Below are 13,754 nucleotides of genomic sequence, written 5' to 3'. Positions count from 1 at the left end.
TTATTATTTCTTTGCTAATCTGCTTCTATAGCCATGAAGAGAACAAGAGAAGAGGTTGTTGATGTAGACATGAATAAAGTTTTTATGCTACTATCATATGGGTTAGAAACCAAGTTCAAAACATGTTCATCTTCCCCAAATGATGTATTCGAGTGCAGAACTTGCAGTCGGAGATTCCCATCGTTCCAAGCTCTTGGTGGCCACAGAGCAAGCCACAAGAAGCCAAGAACGTTAATGAACGGGGATCAGGACACGAAAGGTGAGACCAAATTGACGCAAAGCAAACTGAAAAGGCACGAGTGCTCCATATGCGGGCTGGAGTTTAGTTCGGGGCAAGCTTTAGGGGGTCATATGAGAAGGCATAGAATGGCGAATGCTCGGTTTTCTGCTACAGTTCCAGATGGTGCTGCTGTTGTTGGTACTTCAAAAATGAAGATTCCGGTACTAATGAGATCGAGTAATAATAGCATGATGTGTTTGGACATGGACCTGAACCTGACGCCTTTAGAGAATGACTTGAAGCTGTTGTTTGGGAATATGGCACCAAAAGTTGATTCTTTGTTTTGATAAATTGCTATAATCCCTTGCTGAAATTGTCACCCACTGATCTCGCCCTTGTATTCATTCTTTTGAAAAATTATTATATTTTCCGGGTACATAGTTTATGTGTCAGACTCCTTTAATGTTATTAGTCTATTTTCTATTATGTTTATTTTGATTGGTTACTCATCTATTCATACCTCCATAATTTGTATTTAGACTAGGGGTGGGCATAAAAAACGGAAATTTCGATCCCGTCCCGATTCCGTTCCGAAATTCATAGGGACGAGACGGAACGGAGTTCTAAAAACGTCAGTCCCGTCATGTTTCATAATAGTGGGATGGGACGTGGGACGAATAATTTTTATCCCGCCTTTAATGAAAACATAAAAATTCTTATATATTTGTATCAAAATGAAACTAATTTATGTTCTTAATAACTCCAAAATTATATCAACTCAAATAATAATGGTAAATTATAATATTTTGAACATAATATGTATTTTTTTTTGTTAAAATTTCATTGTTGAATGTTAATTTGTTAATGAAAAAGTAAAAATATATGTTTTTATTTAACTTCATAGGAATGTGGGATTTGTCCCGTCCCGATCCTGTCCCGTCTCAACCGGGATTAATCCCGAGTGGGATGCAACGATCCCATCCCGATTCAAAAGAGTGGGATGAGACGTGGGATGAGCCCCGTTCCGTCCCATCCCGTCCCGTGCCCACCCCTAATTTAGACATCCTCTTCAATTTTCATCTTCAAACTTCCAATTTTGGCCTTCTTCCTTAAACACGTTTTTTTCACCTACAACATCTCGGTCCATTGTCCTTGAATTAGATGAAACTCATAAATATAAGATGTAGATCTAAGTATGAACTCAAAACATAAATTATACAATCAAGATAAGTTCTTGGTACATAATTAACCAATATTTTCTTCGAAAAAAGGTAACATTGCACTATATATATATATATATGAATTTACATACAACATAATCAAATTAAGATTCATATGAATTTATATGAACAATTTTTTAATTGGCATTTAAGAAAGTATATACACAGACATACATATTGAGATTGGAGCATAGTTGTTTGTTTGAATAAGATTGTGATTGCATTTTTTTAGGGTTAAAAAGAATCTTGAAAGTTAAAAAAAATTGGGAGGTCTAAATATTATATTTGGAGATCTGTATAAAAATACTTATTTAAATAATATTTTTTCCTTTCATCGCTGCATGTTTACCATATCATGGAGTTAGGCCTCTTTATTTAGTCCGCGGATCCAAAAAACCCGTGGAGGCCCGCAAGCCTGATGGGTTTTTACCCGGCTCCGCCCGCAATAAAGCCCGCTTCCGTGGGTAAAGGGCCGGGCTTAAATTAGAGGTGTGGAACCCAGCCTGGTCCATGGGCCCGGCCCTTAAAAACAAGTCAAATAATAAAATATTATACATACATATTTTATTAGATTTAGAATAAAACTATCACATTATGAAGCAACTATATAAAGGAAAATTCTCGGGATCGATCGACACCCGTCAATATGATCGGTATATATATTTATTGACCCTGCAAAAATTTCATCCAATACGGACCTCGTTTGACTGTCGGAATTTCCGATAAACCGAAAACAACGCTAATATGTCATAAGTGAAGACCCATTACTAAAATGCGAACACCGAAAGCCGTTTACATATCTGAAATCACCTAATTTTTGTTACCGATTGTGTGTGGTCGCACCTAAGGAACCAATTTGGCAAAGCCCCGATCAATGAGGATTTTAATATGTCAAAACGCTTTTTTTTTTGTTGATTGTAGGTACGGACAGTCAAACAGTATCCAAAACGGACAAAACTTTTATGGGCTCCCTAAATATATATACTGATGTCATCTGTTGGTGTCGATCGACCATATTTCGAACTGTAGTTATCGATCGCCGAAGTGTCCACTAATGTATTATAACTTTTATATTAGGTTTATAATAAAACTATCGCATTATGAAGCGATTATATGAATGAAACTTCTCGGGATCGATCGACGCCAGCCGATGTGATCGGTATATATATTTAGTGATCCTGTAAAAATTTCATCCAATTCGGACCTCGTTTGACCATCGGAATTTCCGGTAGAAACACCACTAATGTGCCCTAAAGGAGGACCCATTACAAAGATGCGAACACCGAAAGCCGTTTGTATATTTGAAATCACATATTTTTTGTTATCTATCGTATGCGGTCGCACTGAAGAAATTCATTTGGCAAAACCCCGGTCAATGGGGTTTCAATATGTCAAAACGCCTCTTTTTTAGTTGACCGTTTGTACGAACGGTCAAACCATGTCCAAAACAGACGAAATTTTTACGGGTTCCCTACATATATATGCCGATCACATCTGGTAGTGTCGATCGACCATATTTTGAACTAGAGATCACCGAAGTGTCCACTAATGTATCATAACCTTTATATTGGTTTAGAATAAAACTATCGTATTATGAAGTGACTATATGAAGGAAACTTCTCGGAATTGATTGACATCATCCGATTGATCGGTATATATATTTAATGACCCTATAAAAATTTCATCCAATTCGGAACTCGTTTGACCGTCATAATTTTTAGTAAATCGAAAACACCACTAATATGCTCTAAGGGATGACCTATTACAAATATGCGAACGCCAAAAGCCGTTTGCATATCTGAAATCACAAAATTGTTGTTACATATCGTGCATGGTCGTACTGAAGAAATCTATTTGGTAAAGCCCCGGGAAATGGGGTTTCAATATGTCAAAACGCCTCTTTTTAGTTGACCGTTAGTACGAATGGTCAAACCATGTCCAAAACTGACGAAATTTTTACGGATTCCCTAAATATATATACTGATCACATCTACTGGTGTTGATCGACCATATTTCAAACTAGAGTTGTCGATCACCGAAGTGTCCACTAATGTATCATAACCTTTACATTATGTTTATAATAAAACTATCACACTATGAAATGACTATATGAAGGAAACTTCTCGTAATCGATCGACACCATCCGATGTGATCAGTATATATATTTAGGGAACCCGTAAAAATTTCGTCAGTTTTGGATCTTCGTATTTGTGAAAATACCCAGCCCGGCCCGCCACTTATATAAATTTACTAAGACCCGGCCTGGCCCGTTGACGAGCCATACATGGAGTAATATAATTAGCTGGATACATCACATGACAGTGCCACGTGGTGTTTCGAGTACACAAAATAAGATCATGTAATTAAGTAGAACAACAAATTAAAGAAATATAAATTCTTAACTGTTAGTGTTGTGCCGATGGAGCTTAATTGTATGAGAATAATTACCATAAAAGAAAAATTGGTAAGTATATATATTGATCCAATGATAATTTACATCAATTTAAATGAATGAATTATTATGTGTTCCCGGAACACCATGTGACACTGTCATGGGGTATACCCAACCAATCATATTATTATATGGTGTGATAAACATACACATGATGAAAACGAAAGAAAATTATTTAAATATGAGTAACATATAAGAAACAAACACAATAAAAATGAACTTATAACATTAAATGAAATATCAAATAAACTATGTACCGAGTACTTATAATAAGTTTTTGTGGCGTAATATAGAAGACCCGACTTGTGCTTTATATAGCTAGGAACTTTGACAAGAATGACGTTAGTGCCTGTGTGCTCGGTATATGCAATATTTCGCATACAATATTATAAATTATATTACGCAAATAGGTAAATGGTTACGCTGAATATACATATTCAATTATGAAGCCGGTGAGTCGTAGTAGCCAGGTCGGCCCTGAGGGGGGGCAGCCAGTGCTACCGCACTGGGCCAAGGCCCAAAATTTTAATTTTTTTTTTTCTGTTTTTTTGTTTTTTTTTTCAGTGTAAAGACCATTTTTTTTCTATTTGTTTTTTTTGTGTGGGGAATGACCCTTTTTTTTCTTTGCACTGGGCCTCAAATTTCTCAGGGCCGGCCCTGGTAGTAGCCTGTTTAATTTGTCAACTACTCGAACTAAGTACCGCAGAGGTTATGAGCTTCAAATCTCAATAGCATTTGATTGATTTGAATGAGGTAATTAGAGAGTTAACTTATTTTATTAAGATAAAAACTAATGACAATGGTTCTTAAGGACTATTGAAGTATTAATACATGGTCTCGATCGATCACATATGTAATGCCGAGGCCTCGAGGGGTTTCGACTTGTGAGAGAAATAGTAGGTCTGAATAAAATAATATAATGAAAACCACGTTATCATGCACGATACCCCTGCTGACGTTCGTATCATATCCCATAAGTTAAATGGTATTAGACTCGATAACAACAGTACGAGTAATTGGAACTTAGACGACCCCTGAAGCATAATACTTTAAAATCTTGCAAAACGCACATGGAAAACGCATTGAGTTATAGAAAGAATCCTATTTCTTGAAGGGAAAAAAATTATGAATAGTACATGAACTTTGAGTTACTACTAACATATATACATCACATTTAAAAATATATATTTAGGTACACAAATACCAGTCTCAACCCCAAATAAGTACAAGACGTTATTGACCCCGTTAAAGAGTGTGCCATTATGAATTTAAAGAAGGATATAATCGGTATTTTACAGAAAACCCTTGCCCTCAGACCTAATTGGCACCCTATATAACGATAAAGACTTCTAACAATTCATTTCTCTCAGCCTTATCCTAACAGCAGCCAGAACTTTGTAAAAAGTAGTTCTCAGATCTGAGAGATCTACTGGAACAGATAAGGCAGAGAAAATACAAAACTTACCATTGTTCCTTTACCCCTCTTAACCCGAAACTGTAGGAGCATATGGCAACCTACTGGAGATATTTCAGGTTGGGTGGAGATCCTGCTGGATTTGGAGGTATCAGATAAAATATTCCTTCCTTTTTACAGATCTCATTATTGTTAGTTGTTTTCATGCAAATAATGTGTTGAATGTGGTCCAACATATTCGTTTGTTTATCTTAGTCAAATAAGAGACTTTTTAGGGTTTGTAGTTATTGTTTATTTATGTATTTTCCTTTTGTCGTCATCTCGAATTTGATAAAAGAAAAACTCTATTGTCGGTGATATTAAATAGAAAATTGGTTGAGAATTGAATATACATGTGATTAAGGTTTTTATTTCGTGGCTGTGAACTGATATTGAAGTTAATGAATTTGTTCACCAACCTAAATGGGTGAAAAGACCTAGCACAATTAATAGAAGTCTTAATGACACTGAAAAATGAATTTAAGTTTTTATCATGTTTGATGTGATTTTTTTTTACTTGCTCTTTGGTGTATTTATAGCAGCTAACATACAACCTCTTTTGTTTGACAGATCCAAATATGTTTACCGTGAGGATTCATCACGGAGGGAGATTTTATAGTGATGGTGGAGTTAATAGGCAGTACAAAGGTGGTCAAGGAGTTGTGTATGTGGATGAGGTTGATCCAGATAGACTTTCTGTTACAGGGTTTAACCAATGGGCTCATGATTTGGGATACACTCATGGACTTGTCACGTATTGGTATCTAATTCCTGGGAGTGAAGAGGGAAGTGGGTACCTACCAGTAGTTACAGATCTTGATGCTATGGATATGGTGCAGTTTGTTCCCCGTACAACAAGGACACTTGATGTATACATTGTTTGTGTAAGTGGAAGGAAAGAGTTTCAAGAGTGGGAGTTGAATGTATATGATGATGAAGTGGACCACCAAATTTATTGTGGGCATATCATTGATGACTTGCCATTATCACCACTTAGAGAACAACCAAAAGAAGCAGATGGGGTACACAATCCTATCGAGAGAGATGTTGTGCCAAGTGGACCCGTTCTTGCAAGCTGTGGGCCTAAAGTTACTCACAACAATGGGCCAAGGGTGGATGCAAGTAATAGGCCCAAAAGCATGTCAAATAATCATCCGAGAAGGCAGGCAGGATATCAGAGACCAACAGTTGGGATTTCAATTAGAGAGCCTATTGCCACTCAGGGTTCTCAAGTTCATTCACGACAAACCTCCAACTTTGCAAAAGATAAAGGCAAGCAAAAGGTGGATGAGGCATCATATAAGAAGGCTGGAAAACCTAAAAAGAGTATTCCAAGGAGGTATCAAACAAGAAGGAATGGAGAAAGCTCACATCCTGTCACCAATGATTGTTGGAGCTCTGAGACTTCAGATTCTGATGATCCTGATTTCAATGGCTTTGTTGATAGTGACTATGAGTTATTTGACCAAGATGATGAAACTGAGTTTGAAAGACATGTGGATGGTGATCCTAGTTTGGTAGCTGAGTTTGATCAAATGGGTTATGAAGGTAACATAAGCGATGGAGCATCTGATGGATCAGATGGTTTTGCAAGTTTACATGGTTTTGATAGCGATGATGAAGATCTGGGGCAATTTAGAGTTGGAGGCAAAAAGAGATTTTCTGAGTGGGAAGAGTTCAACCCGAAAACTGACATGAGTAACCCGAAATTTGAGCTTGGAATGGTGTTTCCAAACTCTGTGGTTTTTAAAAACGCTGTTCGAAAACATGCTGTATTGACAAGAAAAGAGTTGAGGTTTGAAAGAAACACAAAGCACAAGGTGCTCGTTAGATGCAGGACGTCACCAGACTGTCCCTTTTGGCTTTACGCAAGTTCACCTGATGAAGAGACTGCTTCATTAATGGTCAAGGTTTACAAACCAGAGCATAAATGTTCATCGATCGAAGGAAGGGTTTATCACTGCCATGCTCCATTTATCGCTGAAGAGTACATGGATCAATTTATGGCAGATGGAAATTGGTCAAGGGAGGGAATTCAAAATGCTGTTAATAGGGATTTCGGGATGGATATTGGATACCAAATGGCTTACAGGGCTAGGAGAATGGCAAAGCTAAAAGCTCAAGGGACTTATAAAGATCAATACAACTTGTTAGAGAGTTATGCAAGGGAGTTGAAGAAGACGAATCCAGGAACTTCTGTTTGGATTCAGACTGAGTTAGATGGCGATGTTGCTGTGTTTAAACGAATTTACATTTGCTTCGATGCTTTAAAGAAGGGTTGGAAGGCAGGATGCCGACCTATAATAGGTTTGGATGGATGTCATCTGAAAGGGGTACACAATGGGCAGTTGTTGTCTGCTATTGGTATTGATGGAAATAATGGTATGTACCCTATTGCTTGGGCAATTGTTGAGACAGAAAATAGGGATTCTTGGACTTGGTTTCTTACAAATTTGAGAGAAGACTTAGACATTTGGGCATCTGTGCATTATGCCTTCATTTCTGACAAGCAAAAAGGTTTAGAGCATGCAATGAAGGACCTCTTCCCTTATGCTGAGCATAGGCATTGTGTAAGGCACTTACACAATAATTTCAAGGATGATGGTCACACCGGATTGGCATTGAAGCAACTTTTATGGGCAGTGGCAAGGGCTAATACTATAGCTCAGTACAACAAGGCAATAGAGAATTTGCAAAATGCCTCTTATAATGCATGGAAGTGGTGTGTTGACAGACCAGCTTCCCATTGGTCTAGGTCACACTTTAATGACAAGTTTAAGTGTGACATTCTCCTTAATAACCACACTGAGTCATGGAACAAAAGTGCACTAAACGCAAGGAAAAAGCCCATTTTGCCATGTTTGGAGGACCTTAGGATTGCAACAATGGTGAGGATAAACCAAAGGAGGAACTCTGCTGCCAATTGGAAATGCAAAGTAGGACCTAGAATTGAGAAGTTGTTGAAGAAAAACGCTAGTTGGAGCTATGATTACAGAGCACTTGAGTCAAATTCCATGACTTTTGAGTTACAAGGAAGGGGTGCAGCTTGTGAAAGTGGAGTTGTGAGTCAACATTCTGTGCGTCTAGATGCTATGTCATGCACATGCCGAAGATGGGATTTATGTGGACTACCTTGTGGACATGCCATTGCTGCAATTTACAGCAAAGGATGGAGCCCCGATGACTTTGTTTCAGAATGGTACACCCTAAAGAGATATTTGGAGGCTTATGAGGTAGCAATCAATCCCATAGCAGGTGTTGCTGAATGGGATATCATTGAAAGGCCAATAGCACCTCCATTGTATAGGAGGCAACCAGGGAGGCCTAAAACTAAGAGAACAAAGGAACCAGGTGAATTAATTGATATTAGAGTTATGTTATTTAACTTATTTTCAATTACTTTTTGTATTAACCACATTTTATGATAGGTGAAGAACCCCCAGCAGCTGGAAGTGCTAGGCTTCCTAAGAGCTACTATTCTCAGATCACATGTGGTTTATGTCACAACAAAGGGCATAACAAGAGAACTTGTCTTAGAAGAAACCGGGTATAGTAGCTAAGTTTCAAAGAAGCGTAATTTAAGAAAGTTTTTCGAGACTATTGGTATACTGAATTTTTGTGTGTAATAAAATTGTCTGTATAATGGAATGCAGGGGGTGAATGAAGAGGGTGACCATGCCCAAGCTCAGCCTCAAGCTATTGTGCCTCAAGCTATTGTGAATCAAGAGGCTGCACCTCCAACTGATGCTTTTGCACCAAACCCTCAAGTTGTGCATGAAACAATTGAGAACATTGCCAACTCTCAAGCATCATCTGTTCACCCTAACAGGGTTCATAATAATACCAACCAAAATGTGAATTTGAGGTTTAATGCCAATGTCAATCTCAATATTGACTCTAATTCTGTCGAAGGGAATGAAACTCTTCTTGAAAACAATACCAATCTGGTGCATAATGCTTTAGAGGTAACTTTTACTAGTCCATCTACATATGTGATTAATAATTAAGAGGAGTTGTTTGCATCATGAATTTTATACATGCCACCACTAACACACGATCTATTCAATTAATTGCTAGTTCTGCACTTCTACAATTATGTGATTACTAATTAAGATGAGTTGTTTGCATCATGCATTTTATACAGGCCACCACTAACACACTATCTATTTAATTAATTGCTAGTTTGAACCAATGTATGAGACAACATCTAGAAGTGCAAAAGGTTCAAGGAAGAGATCAAAGAAGCCTACTGGAAATGACCTTAGGAAATCACCCAGACTTGATGCAGCATCTAGAACTTCATCAGCACCTGTTCAGGGTCCCAAATCCAAGCTTCATAGGGCTTTGTGGAAACATTAAATCCTACTTAATAGGAACCAAAATATGGTATGTAGAAGGGGCATGGAACACTACCTGTTAATGTGGCATTTGTTTTGTTTTGTTTCTATCTAGGACAAATGCCATGCTATTATAGCTTTTGTGTAACATGTAGTTTTTATTAGACTTTTGATTATGTAATAGCCCTTGAAACAATTCAGCTACCATTATTTGGTCATGTATTTTATGTTATTGAACCACTAATTAAGTACTTAATTATTATTCCTATGATGGTTGTTGCCTGAGAAATTTTTCTCTCATTGTGATGCTTATGATTATGCCGAGATTATATGTCCTTACCATTTTCATTTCATTCAGTTCTTCTTCCCCAGGCCTCATCATTAATCGGCCTTCGTTTTCTATTTTTTCTTAGAAGTCATTTTTGGCGGGAACTAGTGTTACTTAGGGTTGAAAGTCTTGAGTTGGAGGGAAATTCCGTACAGTCTATTTTACCCCTGACAATATGGAAGCAGTCCTATCAACTAACGGTGTTAGTAACATCGTGTGCTTATTTTCAATCGAGGATCGAATATGATGTACGGAAATTTATGTTTTTAAACATTGTGTATGGATGTTAGTAGTGGCACAAAATTCATGTACATGTACCAGATTTTCCCCTTCTTGAAGCATAATCTTCCAAAAGGAATCCTTGCATGCGGTTATGAACTGTACCTGGATGAAAGTTAAGGCTGCTGATCGATCCAGGCAGCGAGAGAAGAAGAAGTCAGTGCAGTAGTATGCTTCTTATTATTTGCACGTGTAATCCAAGATATATATGACCAAGTTATTTCGTGGACTAAAGGTCAAATCTATTATCAGTCTAGCAGCCGGAAAATTATAATACAGCGCTCTGCTCTATTGTATGCAGCGTGACTATAAACAGTAGTAAACAGCAGTGAACAATAATATAAATAGAAGAAAACAGTAGTCATGCACAGTAAAAGTAAAACAGTGAGCGCTACACAGCTGCACAGTAGCCGAATCCGCCATAAACCACTTAATGTCGTGGACATTACATCAGCCACACTTTACTCGAATACCTTATATATAGTACACCCGAGGCCCTTCATTTCTTGTATACCCTCAATTCTCTGCAAACTACTTCTTTGCTTAATCTGCTTATATAGCCATGAAGAGAACTAGAGAAGAGGTTCTTGGTGTAAACATGGAAAAAGTTCTTATGCTATTATCGTGTAGGTTTGAGACCAAGTTCAAAAGACGCTCATCATCTTTCCCGATCGACGTGTTCGAGTGCAAAACCTGCAACCGCCGATTCTCCTCGTTCCAAGCTCTTGGTGGCCACAGAGCGAGTCACAAGAAGGAGAGAACGATACCGGGTAGCGATGAGGACCTGAAAAGTGAAACCAAGGCACTGATTAGCAAGACGAAGACACACGAGTGCTCAGCGTGTGGGCTGGATTTTAGTTCGGGACAAGCTTTGGGGGGTCATATGAGAAAGCACAGGATGATGAACGCCGGATTTCCTTCTTCTGCTCCGACGGCTGTTCTTTCGAAGATGCCGGTGCTGATGAGGTCGAATAGCAAGAGGGTGATGTGTTTGAACATGGACTTGAACCTGACACCTCTGGAGAATGACTTGAAGTTGCTGTTCGGGAATATGGCACAAAAAATTGATACTTTGCTTTCTTAGTTGCTTCAGATTAAGTCCTTAACCAAATGATCATCATTGTATTCATTCTTTTGTTTACTTAGTGTAAATTTCCAGTAGAATGCAAAGTACTTGCCATTCGTTCTTTGATAATTAATTACGACAGAGATCTACATCCTATATATTAAGCTTTGGCTTACGATAGAGCTGTCACGTAAGAATGATTTGACATACAGACATCGATCTTTAATTAGCACTTTCAAGTACGCACGTAACAGTGTGTGTTTGACAGTTTGACTCTTCTAGATGGTAAGACATTAAGATGTCCCTTCGTGCAAATATATATATACAGAACACCTAAAACCTTCTCTACCAGTCTTACCTTCTCTACCAGTCTTCTTCCAACGTTCAGGTTTAGATCTGAGAGAACATATATAAAACTTGCAACTACAGATCGAAGGAAGAAAACCGAAGTCCGCTAATGCTTTTGTAACTTAATATGGCGCGCAATTTTAAATAGCATGTTATATCAAATTGTTACATTAATAATTAAAATTATATAAAAATATCATTTTAAATAAAAAGATAATTATATCTTTATTAATCTAACGGTTCTAAATTATTATAAAAATATTTTTTTATTTTTTTATTATTTCTTCTTTTTTATCACAATAATATTTCTAAAATATAATTAAAAAATTGAAATTTACGAAAATATGTTTGAAATATGTGTGTGCACGCATGATATATATATATATATATGCACAAAATGTATTTATTTTTAAATTTCAGACGATGTAAGATAATTATAACATTTATATTTAGATGAAAACTTTTGGTAAGATTCCTTTTTTTTTAGTTTTGTTTTTGATGAAATATTCTTTTGTTATGTAAGGTAACAAATGTTATTTTTCGTAAAATATACATATCTTAATTAATATCATATTTAATACAATTATGTCGATGATAATCTTTCTAATGACAAATATGTTAAGATTCATGACTTTCTTATTTAGTTAATTTACGATTAATTAATGGTTATGATTAATTAATACAATTACCATAGAGGTACTTCACACACACGTGTATATATATATATATATATGTATATATATCACCCGCTCGTACACATACATACATATATAAATATATAGTCTTTATCCAGAGTGAAGCTTCACTCTGAAATTACAGAGTGAAGTTCCAATTTTGGCACACTTTTCGGTCAAATTTTTTCACCATAAGCGATTCAATATTTAGGTATACTATTAAAGATCATCTCTACAAAATTTCATCTAATTCAGACATCGTTAAGGTATTGAAATTAGATTAAATCAGTGAATCAATTAAAACTGTTCAACGTGAACCGTTTGTGTAAATCTCAATTTTGAAAGCTCAAACCATTGTCAAATAGATGAAAATTTGTAGAGATGATTTTGAATAACATATCTAAATATTGAATCGCTTATAGTGAAAAAATTTAACCGAAAAGTGTCCCAAAATTGGAACTTCACTCTGTAATTCCAGAGTGAAGCTTCACCCTGGATAGAGACTGTATAAATATATCTATATATTCAAGGATACTTTGTATATATCGTATTTTTTATTACATTTTGAAAGCATTTAAAAAAATAAATTATATAAAAAAGAACTACAATTTTGTTTATAATAATCTAGAGCAGTTGAATTAACAAGGATAAAATTATCTTTTCATTCAAAAATGACATTTTGTGATTATTGTAATTGTTGACATAACAAGATAACGTGGCATGCCACGTGAGATTATGGCGCTAAAATATTTTTCTTCACGATTATGGGGAAAGCATTAGACGATTACTCTCTTTAATCAGCGCAGTACAAATTATATACACTCGACCATACTTATGTTATTATTTGACACAAAAGAATTAGTACGTGCATGGATGATAAATTAGTTAAATCGAGCGAAGCAGGATCGACAGCCAACTGAGCTGGATGGACAATGGGGCGGAGCTACTTGAAGACCGATAGGTGCCATGGCACCGTACCGTACCCCTCCATGTTTAAGTTATATATATGTATTTGATCCGTCTAGCATGGTTTAAATGAATCAAATTTAAGTTGATTACATATAGCAGCACCCCTAAGTTCTTATCTTTGCCTCCGCTAGTCATTATGATCGATCACCCATGCTTTAATTAAAAAATTTCAACATGACATGCCTGATCGATCTATCACTCATTATTTTAATCAACATAATTACTTATGATCACAAATAAAAATAACATGCATGGTACGTAGAACTCGCGATTGGTGAGATCACATTACCGTTCAAAATATGTGAACAAAGTGGTGAGTGGTAGAATCAGTCTGGAATGTTGCATGAATATCATGGAAATCTAGAGGTTTTAAGTGATTTTTAGTTGGAAAATATCCAATGGCCCATG

At 36.5% G+C, this 13,754-nt stretch overlaps 2 protein-coding genes across 2 annotated transcripts; both read left to right on the top strand.

Annotated features, from left to right (window-relative positions):
* Positions 1 to 33: 33 nt before the first annotated feature.
* LOC126801155 (zinc finger protein ZAT18-like) lies at positions 34 to 633 on the top strand. Its single transcript, XM_050528623.1, has one exon. It carries the CDS (start codon positions 34 to 36, stop codon positions 565 to 567), a length of 534 nt encoding a protein of 177 aa, XP_050384580.1. The 3' UTR covers positions 568 to 633.
* A 9,951-nt stretch (positions 634 to 10,584) lies between these two features.
* Positions 10,585 to 11,373, top strand: LOC126801157 (zinc finger protein ZAT11-like). The gene has a single exon (XM_050528625.1). It carries the CDS (start codon positions 10,852 to 10,854, stop codon positions 11,371 to 11,373), a length of 522 nt encoding a protein of 173 aa, XP_050384582.1. The 5' UTR covers positions 10,585 to 10,851.
* The last annotated feature ends 2,381 nt before the right edge of the window (positions 11,374 to 13,754 follow it).

The sequence above is a fragment of the Argentina anserina genome, chromosome 6, assembly GCF_933775445.1.
Source record: "Argentina anserina chromosome 6, drPotAnse1.1, whole genome shotgun sequence".
Classification (NCBI taxonomy): Eukaryota; Viridiplantae; Streptophyta; class Magnoliopsida; order Rosales; family Rosaceae; genus Argentina; species Argentina anserina.
The sequence above is the reverse complement of the archived record's forward strand: the minus strand, read 5'-3'. Positions and strand labels throughout refer to the sequence as shown.